This window comes from Balaenoptera ricei, chromosome X (assembly GCF_028023285.1).
Source record: "Balaenoptera ricei isolate mBalRic1 chromosome X, mBalRic1.hap2, whole genome shotgun sequence".
NCBI classification, from domain to species: domain Eukaryota; kingdom Metazoa; phylum Chordata; class Mammalia; order Artiodactyla; family Balaenopteridae; genus Balaenoptera; species Balaenoptera ricei.
The window spans coordinates 9,024,515-9,050,575 of record NC_082660.1 but is presented as its reverse complement, the minus strand read 5'-3'; the positions used below and the strand labels follow the sequence as shown (position 1 = coordinate 9,050,575).

General features: G+C 43.5%; 1 protein-coding gene across 4 annotated transcripts in view; it reads left to right on the top strand.

Annotated features, from left to right (window-relative positions):
- The window catches only part of ARHGAP6 (Rho GTPase activating protein 6), a 485,604-nt gene that overhangs the window by 205,035 nt on the left and 254,508 nt on the right, over positions 1–26,061 (top strand). Inside the window, exon 1 of one of the 4 annotated variants that reach the window (XM_059910661.1) lies at positions 16,655–16,874. The exons of the other annotated variants lie outside the window; for them this stretch is intronic. Within the exon in view, the coding sequence (XP_059766644.1) occupies positions 16,830–16,874 (45 nt within the window). The 5' untranslated portion in view covers positions 16,655–16,829. Of the gene's footprint in view, positions 1–16,654; positions 16,875–26,061 lie in introns of those variants that run through there. 4 annotated transcript variants of the gene reach the window in all.

Genomic DNA, 26,061 nt, shown 5'->3' with positions numbered 1-26,061 from the left:
TTTAAATAATTGAATAATTGTAAATAAATCTAGATATTCAATCTAAAAGTTCTGGCACGTACATAAGATGTACTTCTTTTCATATCTCATAATTATCCAAAATCTTTAATTTAAAAAGACATCATTTTTATGTATCTTATAGAGACTTGAGACTATGTATGTGTGTGTATAAATATATATAATCACATATATGTGTGTATATATATTTGAATACATATGTGTAGACATTCATGACATTTAAAAAATTACCATCCCCCAAAGGAAAGAAAAAAACAACTGGCAAGTGATGAGAAAGAACTGGAGCCAACTGCTTGTAAGACTTTCTGAAGATTTAGATTATCTTGATGTAGCTTCCCAGGTCTGGTGTAGCACCTCAAAGAATAATTTTTTGGAAAAAAATCCGATTATCAGTTTAGGAGAAACCCCAGAGAAATTGCATAATTTGCATTTTTGTGGAACTTAAGATCTGGCCGTTACAAGGGAAAGAGTCACCCACCCAACTGCTTTGGTCCCAGTATTTGGGTTACTGCTGCTTCCAAGGGGGTTTCTCATTAAGGAAATAACTTCCATGTTCCTTCCCTTTTCTTCTTAGCAGTCCTAGGAGGAGAGTGGAGTTAGGGATCTGGGCTGTTGGAACAAGGGTGCCGTTGCCAAACTCTTGTGATCAGAAGTTAAGTGGGCACCTTGCTTTGTGGGCCAAAGCATTTGGAGAGCCTCGTCTTAGGAGAAGTAAATTATGCTGCCCCTTGGCGGTCCCTCAGTGTTGAGCCAGGAAGGAACTAGGTCTCAGTGTCTGACAACAGATTTGAACAAGGGTGAATGTGCAAAGATGGGACTCAGACTTGTCAAAGCTCAGCCTTTTCATGGGATTTTGAGTGGATTCTGCTTGTTTCATGAGAAACCAAAGTAAAGAGCCTGACCTCCTAGATCCTACATAAACTGCTATGCTTTGGGGAAGCTCCCCTGTTCTGTCAGCCACGTTCACCTCTTGGTCATGTTGAACTCCCTTGAGAGAAGCCCTTGAATATATTTATTCTATAACCTAAAATGGCAGCCCTGAGCCTGGACAGCATCCCTGTGATTTCCTGTGGACTTTCCTTTTCTGGAGAAGTGGTTTATTCTTTCCTGAGGGCCAGAATTATGATTTTAAAAGGTTTTACTTTTCAATACCACATCATAGTGTCTTGATGATAATTGCGAGCCATTTGCAGCATTCAACATCTGGGCATGGGAGTCAAGACTGGTCCAAGGAAATGATTCTGTTGGATAAATCACCAAGTTGCTCCAAGCAGCAATCGCTGCCATTGTAGTGATTCTAGACTTGCTGGTGCTATAGCTACCCAATGCTGATTGTTCTCATCTTCTGGAATCATATTTAATAACAGTATTCAACAGATATTTCTCCAGTGCTTGCTGTGTAGTAGGCATGGGACCAGGCTCTGGGGGTAAAAATATGACTATGACAGTCCCTGTCTTCGACGAGAGCAGTGTTTCAAGAGGAAACAGAAAAGATGGTCGCTGTAATAGAGGTATGACCAGAAGGCTAGCAGAGCCTCCTACTGCAGGGCGGTGAGGTGGGTCTGTAAGGTCCAGGAAAGCTAGAGAGGCTAGTGGGAGTTATACAGGCAAAGGAAAAATGGAAGGTGTGGGGGGAGGGAACTGGTGGATGTGATGGAGAAAGAAGTGTGTTACAGGTGGAGGTGGAGGGAGTTTACCCCTTGAAAACAAAGGAGTCATATTCAGTATGTGCCTTAAAATTTCAAAGGGCATCTCCCCTGGCAAGGAGCCAGGAAGGAGGATGGCCGCATTTTGGGATGTTCAGAATGTGAAGAGGATGCTCGATGCATCCCGCTAGTCGTAGAAAATGGGTCGAATTTCTGAATGCCTTCCAGAATCTCAACCAGTCTGGAAATTTTATATATACACATTTGTCTATACAGTATGGCATGACTTAGAAGTCACAGCCTGTTGAAAAGTTGATGCCATAAAAATAAATAACAATTCAGATTTGCTTCCTCGGAATGACATAAGGTTTTTAAGACAGGACAAAATCGTCAGACTCTAAGGGCCAAATATAGACTTGGATGTTCTAGAATCTTCTGCTTTTCTGGTCTCAGAGCACATGGCATGCTGTGTAATTGAATCCAGTGTAGATGTGTGTAAACTCCATTCAGATTTGGAGTGATGGATACCAAGGAACAGCATGTGTCCAAAAGCAGGTTTACACTTGCAAGCTGAGGGCACAGGGAAAGCTTTCGATGAGACTTAGAAAACACCAATCAATGAGAAAGAAATACTTTGACAAATGATTTGAGACTAGTGCATACAAACACAACAAGGGAATGTTGGCTTTTGGTTATGATTTGTATTGCTCTAGAAGAAATGGGGGTGGGGCTGCCTTCTACAGCCCAAATGAATCCCACATACATTTACCTGAGACCTCTAGAAATAACATAGGTATGTCTCTAAAAGCTTAGATATGTGGGAAAACAGAATCCAGTTCGGAAGTCTGCCTGCCCTAAACAGGCTGCTTTATCTTAGGCCAGTTGTCTGTCTGTTTCAAGTCTATAATGAAACAAAATAATTGAGATGTTAATAGAAACGAATATATGGAAGATATATTTTTTTCCTTTGGACTTATAGAACTCCTCCAGGAGGGAGAAGATGAAAACCAAAAGTAGAAAAAAAAATCAAACGAAATAAAGTGCTATGTTAGTTTTCTAAATCAGGGATCAGCGAACATTTTCTGCAAGAGACCAGATATTTTAGGCTGTTGAAAGCAGCCATAGACAGATACATACATGAATGGACGTGACTGTGCTCCAGTAAGACTTTATGTATGGATGCTGAAATGTGAATTTCATGTAATTTGCATGTCATGAAATATTATTCTGTTGATTTTTCTTTCAACCATTTAGAAATGTAAAAACCATTCTTACTCCTATGCCAGATCTGAGACAAACATCTCTCCTCATTTGTTCTTTTAGAACAAACAAAACAAAACAAAGTTGAAGTACAACATGCTTTCTTTTTCAGGTTTTTTTTGTAAATTATTTGAGGGATGGTTTTTCACCTTTGGTATTTTCCTGGATTTTTCAAGAATGCTTTATGCCCCTGCTAGAATGCTTTGGGCCCCTGTAGCACTTTCTAACATCAGTTATCATGCATATATTAAGTGCTCATCATGAACTGAAATCCTGGGGACAGACTTCAGAGGAAAAGAAAATATTAGCAATAGAAAGTGGTATAGAAGCTCCTCATTTATGGAATTTCAACTTGTACACTTTCATAGATACAAACAAAACCATACTCTGGAGTAAAGCCCTCTGGCTCTCTCCTTACTGTCAAAACATGCGTTAAGAGGTTCTGGGAGCTCTCTTTGGTTTTTCCCCCCTTGTTTTTCAGTTCACCTAATATTTACAGTACTTCTGTTTGGTGCTGAGGAGTTTTGCCATTAATCCCATCTTGTATGATAACCTCAGAGGAAATGAAGGAGAAAATCCTAGTAAGAAGTAGCAGAGGACTTCCTTGGTGGCGCAGTGGTTAAGAATCCGCCTGCCAATGCAGGGGACACGGGTTCGATTCTTGGTCCAGGAAGATCCCACGTGCCACGGAGCAACTAAGCCCGTGCGCCACAACTACTGAGCCTGCACTCTAGAGCCCGCGAGCCACAACTACTGAGCCCACGTGCCACAACTACTGAAGTCCTTGCGCCTAGAGCCCGGGTTCCACAACAAGAGAAGCCACCACAATGAGAAGCCCTTGCACCACATCAAAGAGCAGCCCCCGCTCGCTGCAACGAGAGAAAGCCCGTGCGCAGCAACAAAGACCCAACGCAGACAAATAAATAAATAAATATATTATATAAAAAAAGGAAGTAGCAGAAAGGAAGGCAAGATAGAAACAATTTTTCAAAATCCAAGTAGGTCAGAAAAATTGTTGCAAGTCCCTTGGCAGGAAGAATAGTTTTGAGGACAAAGACCTCATCATGCAACCTGAGAGTTCTGTACCTATGTGATAATAGTAAAAATCGATATAGAGCTTATATATGCTCAGTACAGTTCTAACTGCTACACACACACACACACACACACACACACACACACACTTGCATACTAATTTAATCCCCAGAAAAAAGATGGTAATCAACAAATGATGTCATAAAATGACTGATGAAGCAGAGAAAAATTTAACTGTGTGTTTGGGAATCAACATCTTAGACCTATTTTTTTTAGTTGAAGTATAGTTGATTTACAACATTGTGTTAATTTTTGCTGTACAGCAAAGTGATTCAGATATAGATAGATAGATAGATAGACAGATAGATAGATAGATAGATATGCACACACACACATTCTTTTTCATATTCTTTTCCATTACGGTTTATCACAGGATATTGAATATAGTTCCCTGTGCTGTACAGTAGGACCTTGTTGTTTATCCATTCTGTATGTAATAGCTTACATCTGCTAATCCCAACCTCCCACTCCAACCCTCCCCCACCCTCCCTTCCCCTTGGTCACCACAAGTCTGTTCTTTATGTCTGTGAGTCTGTTTCTGTTTTGTAGTTAGGTTGATTTGTGTCATATTTTAGATTCCACATATAAGTGATATCATATGGTATTTATTGTTCTCTGTCTGGCTTACTTCACTTAGTATGATAATCTTTAAGTCCATCCATGTTGCTGCAAATGGCATTATTTCATTCTTTTTTATGGTTAAGTAATATTCCATTGTGTGTGTGTGTGTGTGTATACATATATATATATACTTTATCCATTCATCTGTCGATGGACATTTAGGTTGTTTCCATGTTAGACCTGTTTATGATAATCCAGGGGAAGGAAATAAATCCAGTAAGTAAAGTAACCTAGTTGTGGATGGTTCCACGGGTTTGCAGCTTTTGGAATCTACCCAAACTTAAAGCCCGAGGCTAAATGACCACTGGAGATGCTAAAGCTGCTGAGAAATCCCCCGCAGTGCTTGTGGGCAGATTGACCCCTTCAGAAGATTTTCAGCGTATGAAATGAAATAGGTCTAGTGTGGGCAAAGATGCCAGATAAGGCATTTATCAGCAAGGAAGGGGATAAGCTGTAGTGTAGAGTCTTGGAAGATCAATTCATACCTCACCTTGCTGGAAACACATCTGGGGGCTGCAAGCTTCTACCCTGCTCAGGATATCTGGACACAGAAACAGTCATAAACAGCCTTTAGAGCTTAACAAGTTTTCAAGCAAAAAGTGTAGTGGACACTTGCTGTTGGTACTCTGCCCAGAATATCTCAGATCTTGACCAGTTCTGTGTGTCAGTTTCATCCCCCAGCTTCTCTGTGGTTTGCGTCTAATGACCAACATCTGTGAACATCTTCAGAGGATTTCCCTTGGGGTTCTTGAGCAGTTTCCCTGTACCCGCAAAGAACAAGAAGTGCCTGGGAGTTTACATCACCCTGGGGCCTCCCATAGCCCATGACTGGTGGCTGTGAGAATATCTAAGGTCAACTCCTTTGGCTCGAGGTGGGGCAACTCCAGAGCTCCTCTCAGCATCAGAATGAGACTGAGACTCTGCCAGAAATCACACCATTACTTGGCTTCCTCGCCTTTCCTACCCTGTTATGCTTACCCCTTACCAGTCACTCCTGGGAACATGTCCTTAATAAATCACTTGCCCATGAATCCTTATCTTAGTCTCTGTTTCTGAGGAACTCTACCTAAGGCAAGAAGCAACTGTATTATTAAGAGAGAGAAATAGCACAAGGCCTTCAGTTGGCCTTGAAAGAATGAATGAATGAATGGACTGAATGCATTAATAGAAGCCAGTCTTTAGCCTTGAACCACACATGTTGTAGTCAGGGAAACAGGAAAGAGATAAAACATTAGCTATGACATTTTAGAGTTACAGGTCCTTTAGTGAAACTGGTTACATAGTGCCGCCTCTCTAGCTGATGGTCATCCTAACAATTGCCAGGAAGAAGACATCAGCACTCCCCAGGATAGCCGCCTCCTTCTCTTGCGCTACTCAGTTTATCATAAAGACCTTCCTTCTCTCCTTCCTTCCCCCCCTCCCTCCTTACTCTCTCTCTCTGTCTGTCTCTCTGGTTCGCAGCTTTTATGGAGGTAGAATTCACGTTTCATACAATTCACCCATTTACAGTGAATAATTCCGTGGTTTTTCGTATATTCAGAGTCGTGCAGCCGTCCCCACAATTAATTTCAGAACATTGTCATCACCCCAGAAAGAAACCTTATACCCTTCAGCTATCACCTCCTCAACCCCCCAGCCCCTCATCTCCCAGCCCTACACAACCATGGATCTACTTTTGGTCTCTCTGGATTTTCCTATTCTGGACATTTTGTATAAATGGAATCATATAATATGTGGTGTGTATGCATGTGAAGAATGATGGCAACCAAAGTTGAAATAGGCAAAAGTCCTAGTGTGATGCTTAGATTCTGATATATTAGGATTATTTTGACTAGAAGAACAATTTTTTCCATAAAATAGGGTTTCTCAGCCTTGGCACTCTTGACATTTGGGGCCAGATCATTCTTTGTTATGTATGTGTGTGTGTTGGGGAGATAGGGATCGGCTTGTTCACTGTGGAATGTTTAGCAGCATCCGTAGCCACTACCTACAGAATACAAATAGCACATCCCCTAGTGTGTCTGCAGACACTGCCAGATGTCCTCTGGCAGACAGCGTTACCCCTGGTTGAGAACCACTTTCATACAGCATGGTCCCAGGGAAAAAGACTCAAGAAATTAGGCTTGGTTCCATTGCACCACAAGGCAAAGAAGGCCCTGCTGAACTGTTGATGTTTGACCTTTATATGCCAAGCATTCCTTGGGCATCTGGAACTCTCTGGCCCATGCTCTCTATTTGGTGGATTAATGGGATACAGATAGGGTAAGTGACTTGGCAAGCAAAGCAATGAAACTCTGTTTCATTCTCATTTTATTACACCCCTGACAACAAATTCTTAACGTTTGCCTTATATGTTCTGCTCCCTATGAAAAATGGAAATCATAATCACAAAATAGATTAATTTGGGGAGGGGAGAACTGTTACATGTGAAATTGCTTGGAATGCTCCAGGCACTATAGTAATGTCAGGTGTCATCATTCAAACACTGCTGAGCCTCCGAAACCAGGGGTTTTGGAGGATGTAACAGTGGTTTCCTTGGGTGACTAGTCAAGTGCTCCAAATGACTCCATAGCTACTAGTGTTGATCACACCAATGGCCAGTTTTCACACTCTCTGCTAGCCTCTTGACATGCTATGTTGGGTGCAAACCCACTTGCATGTAGGTTCCAAATCTCGACCCTACCGTTCTGCTCTGGGGGAATTTCTCCTTGTTTCCTTCCTTGGCGCAAGACCCACTCCACTAAAGGAAAATGTGTTGCTGGTGTGAGTTGTACTCCTAAGTGGAAATTATTGAAGGGTGAATTTCTTACGTCTATGAAGGGTTTGTTTCTCAGCCTCTGTACTCTTGACATTTTAGGCAGGATAGTTCTTTGTTGCAGGAGGCTGTCCTGTGCATTGTAGGGTGTTTAGCAGCAGCCCTTGCTTCTACCCACTAGATACAAGTGGCACCCCCACACACAGTTGTGACAGTAAAAAATATCTCCAGACATTGCCAGGTGTCCTCTTGGGGGAAAATTGTGCCCGTTGACAACCACTGGCCTAGGAGATATGGGTGGGGCACTGACAGTGTCTGCCTGCCCCTTTCATAAGAAGGCACCACAGCGATCTAATGAATGAGTCTCTACTTTGAAACATACTGGAATGGCCTGCAAAGAGATTTGGACCCAACTTCATTTACACCTCAACTTCACCATTTACCAGCTGTGCAAAACAAGTGAATTACCCTTATGAATAAAATGGAGATAATCATACTTTCCTCACACAATTATTCCGAGGATCCAGATTTGCTGTTTGCAAAGCATCTAGTTGGACAAAGGGCCAGTGACGTAGGTGCTCAGTGATTAGTGGAATCGTTATCATTCCAGATAATCATTTCAGCACCTGCAGCATTGGTGGTGTCATGAGTGTTCGCAGGCTTTACACGCTCACAACACCACGCAGAGGAAAGGAGGTTGTAAGTGGTTGGGTGGAGGCAATAGACTAACATTAGATTATGGAGATGATGAAAAGTAGTTTCTTGACTCTCCAACTGTTTCTTGGGAAATCATAACTAGAGGGAATACAGTCTCTGCTTTTTTGCCTAATGAGCCTGAAATAGAAAATTTATTTTAGAAACATCTCTCTGTGGATACTTTTGTAGGGCACTCTCCTTGGCTCCAAGGCACTGAGTAGCAGTTCTTCAGTGAAGATATCAAAATGGCAAGAAAAGGACAAACCAGTGATGCTAGACTGAACCTATTGTAATGGTCACTTTAGTCTCACCCTGCCTCCCTCACCTTCTTTCCCTGCATCCATAGATCATCAGATTCTCAGTTCCAGTTGTTGATGTCTACCTTCTTGATATTCTTTATAGTAGGGATCAAGGCTGAGGGCAGGAGTTCTAGGTGATACTCTCTTCTCTGTCCTATGTCACCACAGCACCGGGCACCATTCTTGGGACCCATAGGAATTCCTCAGTCACTGGTCATTGGACCAGGTGTGTCTTCAGGCTGGGGGTTCTCTCTCTCTAATATACCTGGAGAAAGGAATGGGACGCTTCATTCTTCCTTGGATCCGTCCCATCCCCGTATCCCTGTTAAGGTTAAAAGGAAGGGGGGGAGTGCACTGTGGCTGTGGAGCAAAATGGTAATTCCTTAAGGGGCACTTATGTTTACAGTTTGCTGAGATTCGCCCCCCCCCCTCCAACACTATACGCTGGGCTTCTGCCTAAAAATACGTCCTCCCTCAGAAGCATAACTGTTGTATCCATTGCTCTTACCCATACGTGTGGACGGACTCAGCAATGGTATTCCCAATGCTATGACCCTAGCAGGGCTGGTAGGTCTTTCTTCACTTACAAGAGACATGATTTTGGACAAGGAGGACCTTAAGCTTCTTCCCCATCTCTCCTTCCTGATCCTGCAGTTTGATTTCCTGAATTTTATCTTTGTAGCCCCATGAAAAAACCTAGAAGAGAGACAATTCTAAACTATGTTCAGCCTTTATATAAACTATGTTCAGTCTATTTATACTATAGTGTAAATAAAGATTCTAATTGGTACATCAGTTTGGAAAACGGTTGGACATTGTCCAGTAAAGTTGAAGATATGCATGCCTATGACCCAGCAATTCTGTTTCTAGGTTTGCACCCTATACAAATGCAGGCACATGTGTACAAGGAGATATGTATAATGATGTTCAAGCAGTGTGGTTTTCAGTAGTCCAAAACTGGAAAGGATGCAAATGTCCACCAGCAGTTGAAAGGATAAATATTGGTAAACACATACAATGGAATACTAGACAGCAATGGGAATGAACAAACGACAGCTACATATGATAACATGGAAGAACCTTAGAAACACAATGTTGAGTAAAGAAGCCAGATGTAATAAAAAACATACTTATGAATCCATTTATATGAAGTTAGAAAGCAGGCAACACTAAGCTCTAAGATTGGTGGATACATAACTTCCTAAAAAGCAGTGGTTCTCAAACAGGGGTGATCTTGCCTCCCCACCCCAGGGGACATTTGTCAATGTCTAGAGATACTTTTGGTTGCCACAACTGGGGGAAGGAGATAATACTTACATCTAGTGGGTAGATGCCAGGGATGCTGCTAAACATCCTATGATGCATAGGCAACTGCCTCCACAACAAAGAATTATTGGTGTGACACCAAAATCACAAGCAACAAAAGCAAAAATAAACTATCGGGACTTCATAAAACGAAAAAGCTTCTGCACAGCAAAAGAAACAATCAACAAAATGAAAAGGAAATCTAAAGGACGGGAGAAAATATTTGCAACCATTGATCTGATAAGGGGTTAATATCCAAAATTATAAGGAACTCATACAACTCAATAGCAAAAAACCAAATTATCTGATTAAAAACTGGGCAAAGACTGTTGGTGGGAATGTAAATTGATACAGCCACTATGGAGAACAGTATGGTGGTTCCTTAAAAAACTAGAAATAGAACTACCATACGACCCAGCAATCCCACTACTGGGAGTATACCCTAAGAAAACCATAATTCAAAAAGAGTCATGTACCACAATGTTCATTGCAGCCCTATTTACAATAGCCAGGACATGGAAGCAACCTAAGTGTCCATCGACAGATGAATGGATAAAGAAGATGTGGCACATATATACAATGGAATATTACTCAGCCATAAAAAGAAACGAAATTGAGTTATTTGTAGTGAGGTGGATGGACCTAGAGTCTGTCATACAGAGTGAAGTAAGTCAGAAAGAGAAAACAGATACCATATGCTAACACATATATATGGAATCTAAAAAAAAAAAAAGGTTATGAAGAACCTAGGGGCAGGACAGGAATAAAGATGCAGATGCAGAGAATGAACTTGAGGACACAGGGAGAGGGAAGGGTAAGCTGGGACGAAGTGAGAGAGTGGCATGGACATATATACACTACCAAATGTAAAATAGATAGCTAGTGGGAAGCAGCCGCATAGCACAGGGAGGTCAGCTCGGTGCTTTGTGACCACCTAGAGGGGTGGGATAGGGAGGGTGGGAGGGAGACGCAAGAGGGAGGAGATATGGGGATATATGTATATGTATAGCTGATTCACTTTGTTATAAAGCAGAAACTAACACACCATTGTAAAGCAATTATACTCCAGTAAAGATGTTAAAAAATAAATAAATAAAAAATGGGCAAAGGGCCTGAATAGACATTTTTCCAAAGAAGACATACAAATGGCCAACAGGTATTTGCAAAGGTGCTCAGCATCACTAATCATCAGGGAAATGCAAATAAGAACCATAATGAGATATCACCTTACACCTGTTAGGATAGCTATTATCAAAAGGACAAGAGATACCAAGTATTGGCAAGAATGTGGAGAAAAGGGAACACTTATACACCGTTGGTGGGAATATAAATTGGTACAGCCATTATAGAAAACATTATGGAGGTTCCTCAGAAATTTAGAATTAAAAATAGAACTACCACATGATCCAGCAATCCCACTTCTTGATATGTATCCAAAAGAACTGAAATCAGGATCCCCAAGAGACATCTGCATTCCCATGTTCAGTGCAGCATTATTCACAAAAGCCAAGATATGGAAACAACCTAAGTGTCCATCTATGGATGAATGGATAAAGAAAATGTGGTGTATATATGTACAGTGGAACATTATTCAGGCATAAAAAATCCTACCATTTGAGACAACATTAATAGACCTTGAAGGAATTATGCTACGTGAAATAAGTTGGACAGAGAAAGACAAATACTGTATGATCTCACTTGTGGAATCTAAAGAAGCTGAACCCAGAAATAGAGAATAGATTGGTAGTTACCAGGGGCTGGCAGTGGGGTAATGAGATGTTTGTCAAAGGGTTAAAAACTGGGGCTTCCCTGGTGGCACAGTGGTTGAGAATCTGCCTGCCGATGCAGGGGACACGGGTTCGAGCCCTGGTCTGGGAAGATCCCACATGCCGCAGAGCAACTAGGCCCGTGAGCCACAACTACTGAGCCTGCGCTTCTGGAGCCTGTGCTCCGCAACAAGAGAGGCCACGATAGTGAGAGGCCCGTGCACCGCGATGAAGAGTGGCCCCCGCTTGCCGCAGCTAGAGAAAGCCCTCGCACAGAAACGAAGACCCAACACAGCCAAAAATAAATAAATAAATAAATAAATAAATAATTTTTTTAAAAAAAGGGTAAAAACTTCCAGTTATGAAATAAACAGATTCCGAGAGGTCGCATGTGCAGCATGGGGAGTATAGTTAACATTACTGTACTGTACACTTGAAAGTTGCTAAGAGGGTAGATCTTAAATGTTCTCATCACACACAAAAAAATGTTCGCTATGTGAAGTGATGGAGGTATTAACTAATCTTATTACGATAATCATTTCAAAATATGTATGTGTATCAAATTATCACACTGTACACCTTAAACTTATACAATGCTATATGTCAATTATAGCTCAGTAAAGCTGGGGGGGCGGGGAGAAGAATTATCTGTCCCCAAGTATCAATAGTGCTGAGATGGAGAAACCCTGCTATAAAAGGGAAGCAAATAAGTGAAGTCTATAAAGACAGGGCAGTGTCTGCCCCTGGGTTGGGGTCGGGGGGGAGGGTGTTATAATGCAGCTGAGGGACACTAGCAATATTCTATTCCTTGACCTTGGTGATGGTTAGATGGGTGTATGTTTTGCAATAATTCATTTAGCTGCACAATGTATGTTATCAACCTTTCTGTTTCAAAAATTTAAAAATACTCTTGGAGGTGGGTTGACAAGATAGTAGGATGGAAGAGTACAGGAGGTGGGTTTGGGGGAAGAGGTTCTCCATCCAGGAGGGTCCCATAGCCACTCTGTCAACAATGACAGGGCTGGGTGTGCAAGAAGGGCCTCGTCCTCTGATCTCAGTGCATTTTAGTTCTCACGTGGGCCTTCAGCTCCTCCTACACCCTGAAGTTGAATTTGCTTCCACGGAGTTAGGTAAAGTTTTCCTTAAAAAAAGTAATCACACTTGGGTTGGCACGAAATGTGGAAAATATTAACTCAGCTTATAGGCAGGCAGAGTAAATACAAACAGGGATTTTAATTTAAATGCCCTGGCAGCAAGGGCAGCCTTCAGTACTGGAAGTGCTGTAATATTTGGGGACAGGAAGTCATGGAAATGCCACTGTTAGCGTGACATATTTTCTCTTAAAAGTGATGCTAGTAGAGGGACTCCTAGAGATTATTTTTGAGTCCTCTCTGGGGGAAATTATAAACATCAGAGAAATTTATTTAAAAAAAAATGACTAACCAAAAGAGAACATTAGCCAAGCAGGCTCTTAACCTAACCAGTAAATGACGTGAACTTCAACCTTTTCTGAAGTGACGTTTTATGTGCTCTCTTTATCTCCCTCCATCACCCCAAAAGATCACACCTGAATTGCAAAACCACCTGCCATTTAATGCGTAGTTTAAATGACCTAGAACAATACCTGTGAATTGTATGCACTTAAAAATATTTATTGAATAAGTAACCTAGTGAATAGTTAAATAACATCGGAAGGATACTTGGAAGCAGAGATGTACAAAAAAGAAATTGTTACTAGAGTGGTGTTTACAATATACCCTGAAATAGATTCAAATAAAAATAATGTGTGGAATTCAAATTGTTTAAGATTTTTTAATTGAACTGTAGTTGATTTACAATGTTTCAGGGGTAAGCAAAGTGATTCAGTCATACATATATATATATACATATATATTCTTTTTCAGATTCTTTTATATTATAGGTTATTACAAGATATTAAATATAGTTCCCTGTGCTATACAGTAGGACCTTGTTGTTTATCTCTTTTCTATATAGTAGCGTGTATCTGTCAATCCCCAATTCCTCATTTACACCCCCTTTCCTCTTTGGTAACCATAAGTTTGTCTGCTATGTCTGTGACTCTATTTCTGTTTTGTAAATAAGTTCATTTGTATCATTATTTTAAGACTCCACATATAAGCGATATCATATGACTAAATTGTTTAAGACTTAACAGACCTCTTAGAGTTCTGCACAATCTTCTAGATCCCTTATCAAGTCTTGAACAAATGGACTGAGAACTGAAGAGGTGTGTGACTCACTCGGAGGTGAATTGAAGAGTCTTGCAGCATGAACTGATGACTTCTTCTCTTAAATGTTTTGTCCTATCTCCTCAAACCTTTCAAACACAGAGAAAAACAACCCTATCGCACTGGAAAATTTAGCTCCAACTTAGCAATGACAATTTAGCAAGAAACCTGCTAGCAGGCCGTAGTCATTCCTAAAGTATAAGTACACAGTTTGGGAACGATGGATTATTTTTGGCTTACAATAATGCCGTTTAGTGACTTAATAAAATTTTCAAAGGCAGAATACAAACAAACCAAAATCTAAGATGACCCAATTTTAACATGGAGGTGGCATACTCAAGGGTAATGATCAAAGGATTATGTATAAGGTTTTTTTAAATCCACGGACCCGCCTTGTATTGTTTATATATATTAATAACGAAATAGTTTTTGTAGGAAAAGGGATTTTTAGCTTTGAGGGCTGAATGGCAGGTATGACAGAGGATCTGTCCTAAGGCTGGAGAGTTCCTTTTTCTAAATAGAGCAGCAGGAAGCAGAGGTCCCAAAATGGGGGCATTTGTGTATGCATGCCCTCCTTTGGCTGCTCCAGCTGCATTCTCTTAAGGATGCTGTGTGGCGAAGCTTGTGCTGGTTCTGTGCCTCATTCTGAGGGCCTTTGAGGACGTAACTCTAAAGGTTGCTTTCAGCAGCAGAGCAGAGTGAAAGTGAAGAGCGGACTTTAGTGTGTTGTTTTTCCAGCTCTGCCTGGACGTGTCGGGGAGCAGGGTGGGCCTCCAAGGTGAGTGGGTTCGCTCCCACTTCGCAGAGGAAAAGGTGATCTGCGCAAGGCAGGGTGCAGGGAGAAGGAGACTTGGGCAAATGGTGAAATCGACTTTCTCTTAAGACAGGTAGCACTCTGGCTGGAAGTTCCTGGTTTTGGCAGGGGGTTGAGTTTAAATTTATTTTTATGTTATTGCAGTATAACATACACATAGTGAAGGGTGTAAATTACACAAATCTGAACTGTACCACTCAGTGAATTTTTACATATGGGTGTACTTGGGTAGCTGTCATACAGATCAGGATACAGAACATTTTCAGAACCTTAAAAGGTTCCCTTGTATCCCCTTCCCAGTCAACACCACTTCCCCATCTTGGTAATCATGATCCTGGCTTCTATCACCATAGATCACACTTGCCTATTTCAGTTCAACATGTGAATTTCAACTCCATAATAAATAAATGGACTCTTACAGTACGTCCTCTTTTGAGTCTGATTTCTTTCTCTGGACACAGCATTTGTGAGAATACTCCGTGTTGTTGTGTCTATCAGTAGCATTTTCCTTTCACCACTAAGCAGTATGTATTCCCTTGTATGGAGGGACCAGGGTTGGTTCATCACGCACCAGTTGATGGACATTTGGATTGTTTCCATTTTGGCCATTCTGCTTAAAGATATTTTGAACATTCTTATACATGAGAAGGCCATTGGCACCATTTCTCTATATATCTAGGAGTGGAATTGCTGGGTCAGAGGGTAGGCATATGATCAGCTTCAGTAGATATAATCTTACAGTTTTCCAGGCAGATGAACTGTCATGATATCTAGTAGTAGATTCTTTAGGATACCTGCACCCTGGCTTCACATTCTCACTGCTGTTTGCAACTATGCTGCCAACTGTTTTAAAGTCTTCTATGCCAGTGGGGTGGTTCGCCCAACCAAATTGTAAGGACTCAAACACAGGGCTGCAGCCTATTTTCCTAGCCCTCTCCCCAGCAGGTGGAGGGCCACGCAGGGAGTCCAGTATAGTGGGACCCTGAAGAATTGACACAAGCCACCCACAAATCCATCTTCCACTTGATAGCCAGCACTCTTGGGCTTGGATTGATTGATTTCACAGGGTCTGGAGTCTCTACTTCCGGCCCCAGACCCTACTTTTGTCTGGATGCAGCTTGTGAGAGGCTGCAGGTAAATCACAGAATATCAGGCCTGGGGAGGGACCTTGGCACTCTTCACGATGTTTTAAAGTGTAGGCTTCCACGAGGGGATTGCGGAGCAGAGGCCAGTTTTAGGTGGTGTTGTGAATCTCCAGTGTGTGCTAAAATGATTTGGTTTATCTGGCAGAATTTGCAAATCGTGGACGTTTCTTCTATTTCCAAATCCTTGCTGTGTTGTTTCCCGATTTGCTAAGACATAGAAAGGAGGGCTCTGAGCACCCCGCCCCCAACTCAGGTCCAGCCTGGCACCCCTAGTCCTCAGTTCCAGCAGAGTTCGGGCAGATTTTCCAGGGCTCCCCCTTCCAGCCCGGTTCCCTAGACACGCACAGGTCCTGCAAGCCCTCTGAGACTCAGTTTGCCCAAAGCGGCCCGGCCCCGCTAGCCTCCGGCCCGGCCGCTCCTCCTCAGCAGCTCCCTCGAGCAGCATTACTTGGTCCCTCTCCGCTTGCCCCCTCCTACGGTTCCCGCCACTGACGCTCTCCCAGAGGAAGGCTTTCCAAAGACTGAAACTGCATCCTCGCCGGGCTGGTTCCGAATCGTCTTTCGGCATCAGACCCACACCTCCTTCGAAGTTAGTCAAAGTCTCTCTTTCTTGGAAACCCAAGCTCGCCCTCTCGCTGGTGCTGAAGGCTTTAGCAGCCCCAGCCCTGGCATCCCGGGTCCCACGGGCCTGGGCAGGGGCGGGGTGGCAGGAGTTAGGAGCGCCGGCCGCCCTGACACCTGTCGTGGGCGCGCTCGGTCGCTGTAGCCCCCAACAGCTGGCGGCGGCGGGCGCGACTGGGGCCAGCCAGGAGCGGAAGGAATTAAATGCCCGCCCATCGAATCTGACTCGGCCTCTCCCTCCTCCTCCTCCTCCTCCTCCTCCTCCTCCTCCTCCTCCTCCTCCTCCTCCTCCTCCTCCTCCTCCTCCTCCTCCTTCTCCTCCTCCTCCTCCTTCCCCTTCGCCGTCGCCTCCTCCCTGTCCCCGCCGGCTTCGCGGCGGGACGCTGGTGCCCGGGACGCTTTGCACCGCGCTCCGGGCGCAGGCAGCAGGGCTCGAGTCCGGGGGCTGCCCCAGGATGGCGGTAAAATAGGGGGACCCCGGAGAGGCGCCACGACCCCAGGCTGCGCCCGGGAGCCCGCCGCTCCTCCCCGGTGGCGACATGGGGGACCCGGTGTACCGCGAGAAACCGCAGCTGCACTACGCGGTGAGTGTCCCGGCGCGCTCAGAGGCGACAGGGGGCGCCACTTGGCCGGCCTGGGAGGCGACAGCGCGGGGTTGAAAGGATCCGTGGCTCCCCAGAGGTCCTCGGTGTGTATGGCGGGTGGGTGGGTGAAGAGTGCCGCGTGCGTCACCCCGAGTGTCATCTGCTCAGAAACTCAGGTGCCCCTTAGAAGGGGAGCCCCCATCCCCGGAGCCCGTGGTCCTTTGCCCCGCACAGTGGTCACTGCGTTTGGGGCCGGGGGCCGGACCCTGCCGCCGCCTCGCTGGCCAGGGCTGAGAAATGGGGCTCCCAGGGCTGGGCCCAGGTTTGCCCACTCAACCTTTGGTCACATGCCCTGCAGAAGTGGAGGGGAGGCAGGGCCGCTTGGTGATGGCAGCGTGTGGCCAGTGGACCCTCCGGAGAAATGCTGCAGGGCGGGTTGGGGTGCCGCGGGTTTGCTCCTTGGAAAGGGAGCAAACTCCCAGGGAGTTTAGCGGGACACAGTGTTGCACATTTTCTGATTAATATAAGAAGGTGGCAGGGGGTCTTGTGTCGGTGGCCCCTCTTCTCCCTGTTGACTCAAATCTTCCACATTTATTGGGGGCCTACTGTATGCCAGGCACTACGGGGCGCTGGGGACCGCAGGACACACCGGACAAAAAGCTCGTGGGATTTGCCTCCTTTAAAGAAGGAGTCAAGATTTCAAGGTTAACGACCGACTGACCAAATCCAGATTCGAGATTGAGTTTATTTTTGAGAAAGAGAAAAGACTTAAGAAAAAAAAGTAGAATGAAAATAAAGATGTTTCTGAGGAATGAGTGCTACTTCTGAAGATGTTTCTGAGGAATGAGTGCTACTTCTGAAGATGTTTCTGAGGAATGAGTGCTACTTCTGAAGATTCTGAGTGCCGCCTCCAGGAAGCCGGCAGGCGTCCTTGTTAGTTTACCCCAGTCTTTGAACATTTCTAAGATGTGTCGTTTTGACGCGGAGCCTTGTAGTTGTTCTGGCATCTGCTACTTTATTGAGTTTTCCTTGACATGATTTTCACTGTTGAGATTGGACATGCTGGGTGCCAACTTTCAAAACTGGAGGGAAGCAGGCAGAAACTTAAGACAAGAATTATCAACATTGATAATAAGGCAGAGACAGTTATCTGTCTGGAATTCGTGTCCTCCAAAATGCACTCTCCACATTAAAAAAAGGAAAGTTTTCACGGAAGGAGTCGAGGTGGACAGGGGCGGTAGGTGCAGAGGTCCCCGAGCTGCCCCAGCTGTTTCCCGGGGCGCAGAGTGGGGTCCGGGATCAGCCGGGGGTGGGCCGCTGTGCTCGCTGCGAACTTCTGCGGTTTCACTTTGCTGCGCTGGAAAAAAAGAGGGCCTGAGTTAGAAAATCGTTAAGGTTCCTTCTCAGGCACACGTTCTAGGAACGTATGATGGCTCGTTCTCTAGTTTTGCCAGGGTTACTTGCCTTGAAATGCCCAGTGAGACACTAGTAAGTTACTAATGCTTGTATGTGGGGGTTTTTTTGTTTTTGTTTTTTTTTGAGACACAAATGGCTCAGCGATTTGCCTTTTAAAGCGGTATTCAGGACAACCCGTTTTCGGCAGAGGTCTCTTTGCACTGAAGGATCTAGAGTCTGTGCTCTTTATGTCTAATCAGCATTTCACCGCACTACCTTTTTCAGATTTTGAACTGTGTGCTGGTGCCCTTTAATTTGCAATCTGAGGTGTCAATGTCATTTACAAGGTGAGGGAGGAAAGGTGATACCTGGCTCCTTAAAAAAAAAAAAGTCTATTCATTCTATGAATGATTATTGCCTCAATTATGCAAATACATCCAATGCATCACAAAACAATTTAAAAATTATTTTCAGTCAGCTGTCTCATTCTCCTAAAAGCATAAACTTAGAGTCAAACTGATGTTAATGTCTCCTCTTGCACTCTGAAGATATGCTGATGAAATAGCCCTTTATTCTAGCACAGATCACCACATACATATTTTCTGATTTAAGACTCTTAAAAGGAAGATTCCAGAGGGAATATGTTGGCTCTCAAGCTGGAAGAAGTCACTGGGTCCTCTGAAGTTTCCTATGCATACCTTAGAATGATAAAGCAGCAGCATCCAGCAGCACGGTATCAGTCACAAGTCAAAAGAATGTTCTTTATTAAGTGTGACCCATTGTTTTTCATATTAACATAACTCTCTATGGCTTAAGAGCTATTCTAATGCTGCACTCTCCGTCAGCTTCCCCTACAGTGGTTTAGGTCATTCCAAGCGCTTGTTTTGCCTTTTAGCATAAATATTCCACTTATTTCGCTCATCTTGGTTTTGCCCCACTGTGTATTGTCCTGGAGTCCTGCGGGCTTTTTGTGTCTGTATCTTCCTCGAAAAGAATTATCCTCCATGTGTCCTCAGTACCTCTTGCCTCCTCTGAAATATAATCCAGGGGCAAGTATATAATAATACTCTTCCTTCAGTGCTTTTTTCATTTGTCCAAGGTGAGATTGCATATAAGAAATCAGTGGCTCACATTTTATTCGTTCACCAAACATTTGTGGAGTGCCTATTGTGTGCCAGCTATTTGGTCACTTTTCCAAAGACGATTAAATAGTGAAAATGTTAAGAGTTGTTATGAACTCTTCACTCATCTTTTTAAATGGTCCTAATGGTCACAAAGAGAGAAATACAAACACTTAAGTAGATAAGAGCATCCTGCATTTATAAAATCACTTAACACTTTCCCAAAGTATAGCACAACTGTCTTGTTTTATCATCATAACAAAAATGCAGCTAATGTTTTCCTCCCAACCTTTCCTCCCACGGTTTTCCCACATGGAGTTTATGGTGACTCCATCCTCCCAGCTGGGTGTCGTCCTTGATGCCTTTTGGTGACTTGGTCAGATTTGCATTTTGAAAATCCTGCTCTGGCCCCTGGAAGGAGTCGAGGGTGGGGAGAAGTTAGAGTGCATCCTGGCACTTGGGCCAGGGAGAGATGAGAGGAGATGACCTACACTCGAGCTGGGCTGGAGGTTGAGAGCAGTCAGCATAGTTGAGAGATGTTTAGGGCGCTGAACCAGCCAGCCTGCATTTGGATGGGCTACAGAGGTGCTAGAGTATGAGGGTCAAGGGTGACATGCACAAATCAATGATTGCCTGGCGGCACTTCTAGAGAAACTGCAGTTTCTCATTATTATTGTCTTCTACAAGTTGCAAAGTGTTTGGACACAGTCTGTGTCATTTTCAGCCTCAAATCCGGCTGGTGGGTTAGACACGTTTTCTATTTTGTGGCTAAACAAATCCAAGCTTAGGGCGGTGGAGTTCAAGGTGGCACAGGTGCAGCTGGTGACAGAACGGGGAATTTTATCCAGGTGCCGTGATCCCACAGACCTCATCTGACTCATTTAGAGAACTGAGATAGATGAGCCAAATTATCCTCACCCCTTCCTCTTTTGTCACCATAATAAACCAACAATCAAATATCGTACCTTCAGTGACTTAACGTAACCATCCATATTGTTGAATTACACGACCAGATAGCTCTTTAATTGGACTGGTATAGACAAAACGCAAAATTTAAATATCCATTAAGTTCAATGCCATATCTTTATGTCTTTCTCAGGGTTTCTCAGCCTCAGCAAAATGAACATTTTGAGCAGGATAGTTCTTTGTTGTGCGGATGTCCTGGGCACCGTAGCACGTGGAGCAGCATCCTTGATCTCTACCTACTAGACGCCAGTACCATAGCCCCACGTCACCCCCAGTTATGACAACCAAATGTATCTCCAGATAGTGCCGTATGTCCCTTGGGGGGCAAAATTGCTCCCGCCTGAGACCCCCTGGTCTATCTGATTTTCATGTATGTTTCTAAGAAGATGTGACATTTACTGTGTAATAAGATCGAGAAAGAGAAGACACAGTAAATGTTCTGAGTATTTTATATGTATATATATTCTGTACAATGAACATGCAAAACTTTAGAGAGAGACCAACACAGAGGTTCAGAGAGAGTCTCAAACACAGCACAAGTGCTGGGGGTAGAATAATGAGTCACTCCAGTTTCAATGATCACGGCTTTAACAGTGTTCTCCCACTTTTGTTGACCCCCAAAAGTCAGGTCACTTGGCCTGGGTTAAAGATTACCGTAAGCTACCTTTCCCAACAGTCCTCATATACCTTCTTCCATTAACCACAAACAAAATATTACAAACCTTGATTGTCTACCAAGATCATGTGACAGATGTCTAATTTCATGACAAGCCATGCAATTAAGTATGGTGACTTCTTCAGGTGAATTATTGCGCTGAGTATTAGTTTTAATTAAAAAAATTTTTTTAATGTTTTGGCCGCGCCACATGGCACGTGGGATCTTAGCTCCCTGACCAGGGATCAAACCCACGCCCCCTGCATTGGAAGCACAGAGTCTTAACCGCTGGACCGCCAGGGAAGTCCCGAATGAGTGTTAGTTTTAGAACAAATTATCGGGCATTTTTTTTAAATCTTTTATTTTATTTTGATTTATTCACTTTTTTATTTTTTATTTTTTTAACATCTTTATTGGAGTATAATTGCTTTACAATGTTGTGTTAGTTTCTGCTGTATCACAAAGTGAATCAGCTATACATATACGTATATCCCCATATCCCCTCCCTCTTGCATCTCCCTCCCACCCTCCCTATCCCACCCCTCTAGGTGGTCACAAAGCCCTGAGCTGATCTCTCTGTGCTATGCAGCTGCTTCCCACTAGCTGTCTATTTGACATTTGGTAGTGCATATATGTCCATGCCACTCTCTCACTTCGTCCCAGCTTACCTTTCCCCCTCCCTGTGTCCTCGAGTCCATTCTCTACGTCTGCGTCTTTATTCCTGTCCTGGCCCTAGGTTCTTCAGAACCTTTTTTTTTTCTTTTTTTTAGATTCCATATATATGTGTTAGCATATGGTATTTGTTTTTCTCTTCAGAGGCATTTTGGAACAGTTTATGAATACTATTATCCCCAGCATCTCCCTGGAGGCACACACTTATTTTCACCCCCTTTTTTGAAAGGGAAACAAGATTTCCTGTTGCCGCTGGCTAAGATAAATCTATGGATGGGTGATGTGTGTTCTGTTCATGGAGGTGTGACAAAAAGCAGGGGGCTTAGACTCCGACTTGGAATATCTCCCCGTGGCGTCTGGATGTCAGGATGCAGCCATTTTCGTCCCTTGGACCGGTCTACTTCTGAGCTTCTCTGTCGCTGGCCTCACTTCCTGTTTGGTGCAGTTGCCCCACTATCTGTGCTCTTGACCACAGCCTTGTCATTAAATGCTGACTGTTTCCTTGCTCTGCTTAAGCGTCCTCCTCCCTAAGGAACCCACTGGGAGGGCTAAGCTGCTTACCCTGCCAGGGAACCTTTCTTCACCCAAGTCAGTTGAGGTCTTAATATGATAATTTCCAAGTTTGCTTTCTATGAACATTCGATTTTGAAAGACTTTAAAGTCATTAAGTCCACTAAATAATTCAATGGTGTTGATTACAGGATATTCTTTGGTAATTCCAAAGACACCCAGAAATGGGCACTGTTGCAGGGCTGAGCTGATATGAATCCGTTATCATCCATCAGCTCTGCCAGTGTAGACATCTTAGGAAGTTCAGCGGAACTTGTACTGACCTGCTGCATGGCTCAGAATTCACTTTTATAACACTGTTTGCTAGTCATTTGTCGCCTCACGAAAGCCAAACTTTTGCAAGTTACAGATAAGTGGGAGATTATTGAATCACCTTAATTAGCACCTCTACTAATCATGGGTACCTTTCCAACCACCTGCCCCCACCTTCCAATATGCATTCTTTTCTGCTGCGCTCAGTTTTGTCTGTATGTGGCCTCTTGGGTCTGGAACTCTCATCACCTGAGGAAGCCACCTCTCCCATCCTTCCAAACACTTCTTAAGCACCACTGCTAGTTGATAAACAATCGGATTCCTCTTGGATGTTGCATGGAAGAGATATCTGTCAATCATAAGAAAACAAATGCTACCCTTTGCCTAGTCCTTTCTGATTGTAAACTTCCATTATTTCCTTTTCCTTTTCCCCGCATTGTGATAACCCTGGACCAAATACACCTGAGTCCCAACTTGATTGTGATATTATTGTCCAGTCATATGCACTCTTCACTGGGTTTTTGATTCCTCACTTGTCCCTCACCTGTATCACTCTTGGTCTTTTCCATCTCAGTAAATGGTTGGCGACTTGGCGAGCTGCCCGAGCCAGACACTTAGGGGTCATCCTGGAGTCCTCCCTTTCCTGCACCCCCCGACATTAAATCTCTGAGCCAGCCCTGCCAGGTCTGTTTCACAGCACTCCCCAAATTCATCCTCTTCCTTCCATCTGCACTGCTGTTACCTAAATCCAAACCTGCAGCATCCATTGTCCTCACTAAGACGACATGGTAACCCTATATTCCAGTCCTGGGACCAGTTGGGACCTTTTAAAAAGAAAATGCAGTTGTGACATTTCAGTGCTTAAAGCTCTCTGGTTGGTTTCCATTACACTTAGCCTAATACCTTCAGCCCTGACCTTGGCCTTCCAAGTCGTCCTACATAATTCTCCCCGCTTCCTAACACCCTCCCTCAGCTTACCACTGCCCAGCCACATTAGCGTACTTTCTGTTCCTCAAATGTGACCAGCTCTTTCCTGCCCCAGACCTTTGTTCTTACTGTTTCTTCTGCCTCAGATGTTCTTTGTGTGGCTTTTTTTTATATCCTGCAAGTTGTAGGAAAAAAAGTTGCCTTCCCCGACTGCTCTCTCCAAAGTGCTTCTGACCCCATCAGTTACCATTGATCATATCACACTAGATGCTGCCTTCATTGTTTGCTCCACTACTTGGTACATTATACATTGTTTGACTCTCCCTACTGGTGTGTAAGCTTATTCAGGGCAGGGACCTAATCATTCTTTTCCCACGATATCCCCACTGCCTAGAATGGGTCCTGGTACAGGATGGGCACAAAATAAATATCTATGAGGAAATGAATCTGGCTGCCTAGGTGTTTTTACCTATAATAGATTATACCAGCGGGTTCAAAGCTTCACTCATCGTCAGCTGATGATTGCAAAACATATTGGCTAAAAAAAAAACAAACAAAAAAAACATATTGGCTTCAGGGTTTCACCCAATTTCCACTAAATGAGAATCTCCAAGGCCTAGACTTGGAATCAGTGATTCTGATATCAGCCACGTTTGGAAACCACCAATTAATTTACATGGTGGACCACTTACTGTTCAAGAAGCCTCTACAAAGCCTAGGATTCGGCGGCAAAGTGATCCAGAGAGTTCAATCCAGTGCTTCGCCTGAGGTGACCCTGAGGTAATGGAGTACAAGTTTTCAGAGAGGTCTTTTGTTTTGTACTCTAGTATTCATTTCAGCTGAACCCACTAAGGATACAGGAGGCGTAGGAACGCTTCCTCTACATAGCATGGTCTGGCAATGTGTCCCTCAGCATCCATTTTCTAGGTAATCTAAGCCAGTGATTCTCAACCAGGGGACACTGGGAAATGTCTGGAGGCATTGTTGGTTGTCACAACTGGCAAGGGGTGCTACTGGCATCTAGTAGGTAGAGACCTGAGATGCTGCTGAATATCCTAAACAATGCACAGCACAACCTAACAAAGAATTGTCCAGCCCAAGTGTCAATAGTGCTGAGATTAAGAAACCTTGCCTTAGATATATCTCTGTAGACATCAAAATCTTTGCTGCTTTTGAGATTCATTTTGTATAGTCCTCTCTAAAATGAATTATACATGTTTCCCTGCTATTTAAGAGTTGGAAAAAATGTGAGTTACCTGTTCCAGATGTGAGTCATGGTTATGAACATGATGTTTCACACTGCGGGGGAGAGGGAGATTACTCTGAGAAGGGTGATGGTGGCCCTTCCAGAAGCCTCATTGCCTTGGGCTTTTTGCTTCTTCACTCCTCAACTCTGATGCCCTTTGTAATCTTGGATCTTGTTTTTTAAATGCTTCCTATCTTCTCTCTTGTGTCAGACTTTAGCTGACTTCTTGATTTATTAATGTCTAATGGCCTTATCTCAATTCACTGCCTCTATTCTGATATAGCTGGAATACCAGTTTATTAAATCTGATAGTCCTGGCTCTAATATCAGGAATCATAATCTCCCAACTAGGATGTGAGGGATTCTCAGAAAGCCCGCGTGCTTGGATGTTGGATCTGTGACTGTGTGTGAGTAAGGAGCTAGGGCCTGCTTCTGTCCAGCAGTCAGTCATTGAGGATGTGATGTGGACTGACCTGCTCTGGGGGAAATGCGAAAGCACTGAAAGAAAAACAAAAGGAAGGAGGAGGAAGATAGCTTCTCCCAGCTCTTCTCTCTCAATTCCATCCTGGTTAAAAATCTCCCAGTCAAGACACACCTTATTGGTCCAATGTGGGCCCCTCGCCCACCCAGGAGGACAGAGGGATAAGACCAGTCAGGTTTGAGTCATTGCCCACTGCTATTGCTAAGGAGGCAAACTGGATTCAAAGGCATTGGATTTAAAAGAATAAGTGCTTCATTCGCTTTCAAATTTTAAAAATTAGAGAAATTTGCTATGATCTTCATCATCCTATCATTTGTACTCAGACTTAAATGGTTTCTAACTATTCTTGCATCTCTGTATTACTTCTTGGAGTGGCAAAGTCTTATATGGGAGCATCTGATTGGCTGGAACAGGTCACATGATTTCATGTTAGTTTTAACGGGGAGAGGGAAGATCTCCCATTAGGGAGTTCATAGTGGGAGATGTGAACTATGGACCAATAATTCTATATAATGATATATTCCCTTGAAACAGGAGTGGGGTTTGCACGATGAAGGGTAAATAAATGAACAAATGTCAATTGCAAAAAAAAAAAAAAAAAAACCGAAAACAACTTCCCGATCAGCCCAGGGTGGCAGTTGTGTTGGTGGCCTATCTGCCACCAACAAGGATTGTGGAGCACTTTCTCAAGTCCTGGCCACATCAGTGAATGTTAATTAGCACGGCCTGTTTTAGATTGTAAGCTCCAAAATAATGGGGAGTAAATAGATTTAAAGGTCTTAGGTGCTTGCAAAATTTTGGACTAAGATCACCAACATTTACAAACGAATACAGTTAATTTAGTATAATGTACCTTCTCAGATTTTCTGGTTCTAACCTTATTTTCAAAAGATCAACTATTC